This window comes from Octopus bimaculoides, chromosome 25, assembly GCF_001194135.2.
Source record: "Octopus bimaculoides isolate UCB-OBI-ISO-001 chromosome 25, ASM119413v2, whole genome shotgun sequence".
NCBI lineage: Eukaryota > Metazoa > Mollusca > Cephalopoda > Octopoda > Octopodidae > Octopus > Octopus bimaculoides.
In genome coordinates this window covers 1,499,997-1,501,315 of record NC_069005.1, presented here as the reverse complement: position 1 = coordinate 1,501,315, position 1,319 = coordinate 1,499,997, and the positions used below count along the sequence as shown (strand labels likewise).

Sequence of the window (1,319 nt, the reverse complement as noted above, 5' to 3'; positions counted from 1 at the left end):
ATATATATATATATATATATATATATATATATATATATATAGCTACATATATAACACCCACCTGTGTCTGCATAGGTGGTTGCAGTATTGTTAATCTCCATGAACTTCTCACCTTATGGTTTATTTCTCTTCTTCAGATCCATTGCTATCTGTCTCTCCTACCATGTTACTGTTTGATCAGTTTTTTTCTTTATATTGATCATTGACACGTTTATGTTGATCACTGCTTCACATGTTTCTCATTGTAAACCAATTGTCTTTCTTTTTGTGTTGCAGTGCCATGTTTATTTGGAAATATTTCCAAAACGGTTCCATCCAACCTCTTCATGCCTTGTTAATTCGACCTCTCATCTTGATTGGTTTCAGTATATCGTTCTGTTTTACCTTTCTGTCAGAGGTGAGTTTATATAGAAAAGTTCATTTATATATCCAGTTATGGCTAGGTGGTTAGAAAATTGTTTCTCAACCACATGATTTCAGGATCAATTCCACCACACAGCAGGTACTTTGTGCAAGTCTCTTCTACTATAGAAGATATTTTCCCAAGGTGCCACGTAGTGGGACTGAACCCCAAATCACAGGGTTTGGAAGTTAACTTATTAACCATTCAGCCATGTCTGTGTCTATGAAAGTCAAAATTTGTAGCTTTTTCAAACCCCATCTGATCCACAAAAGCCTCACGTATGTCCATGTTCCTCGATGTCTTGTTTCTTTTCAGCTTCCATCAAAATTTATTTTCACCAATAAATATCTGTTTTTTTCTTTTCTTTTTCAGACTTTATTCTGTTGTGACAAAGGCCCCGTGTATCGGTTGGTTCATGTTGTCATTGGTGCCACCTGTCTACTTGCCAATCTATTAACCGTTATCATATTAGAGAAAGACTCCATCAATTTTATCTGGCAACAGTATAAATCACAGACAAAGGAACCAGAGTCCAAATTAGATGAAAAGAAAACAAGATAGCAATCAAAATTCAAGTAAATTCAGAAGCAAAATGGAAATCTCAACTAACAACATCAAAGACACGAATTTATTTTTCTGTAATAAAATTCAAAATAACTAAGTAATTCTTTTATTCTTTTCCTTGTTTCAGTCATTTGACTGCTGCCATGCTGGAGCACTGCCTTTAGTCGAACAAATCAACCCCAAGACTTATTCTTTGTAAGCCTGGTACTTATTCTATCAGTCTCTTTTGCTGAACCACTAAGTTACGGGGACATAAGCACACCAACATCTGTTCTCAAGCGATGGTGGGGTGACAAACACAGACAAATATATACATCTATATATGTGTATGTATATATATATATATATATAT

At 34.7% G+C, this 1,319-nt stretch overlaps 1 protein-coding gene across 1 annotated transcript in view; it reads left to right on the top strand.

Moving 5' to 3' along the window:
• LOC106876055 (protein RFT1 homolog) overlaps positions 1-1,064 on the top strand; it is a 12,005-nt gene extending 10,941 nt beyond the window's left edge. The window contains exons 13-14 of the mRNA XM_014924456.2: positions 277-397; positions 776-1,064. Coding sequence (XP_014779942.1) covers positions 277-397; positions 776-964 — 310 coding nt within the window. The 3' untranslated portion in view covers positions 965-1,064. The remainder of the gene's footprint in view (positions 1-276; positions 398-775) is intronic.
• The last annotated feature ends 255 nt before the right edge of the window (positions 1,065-1,319 follow it).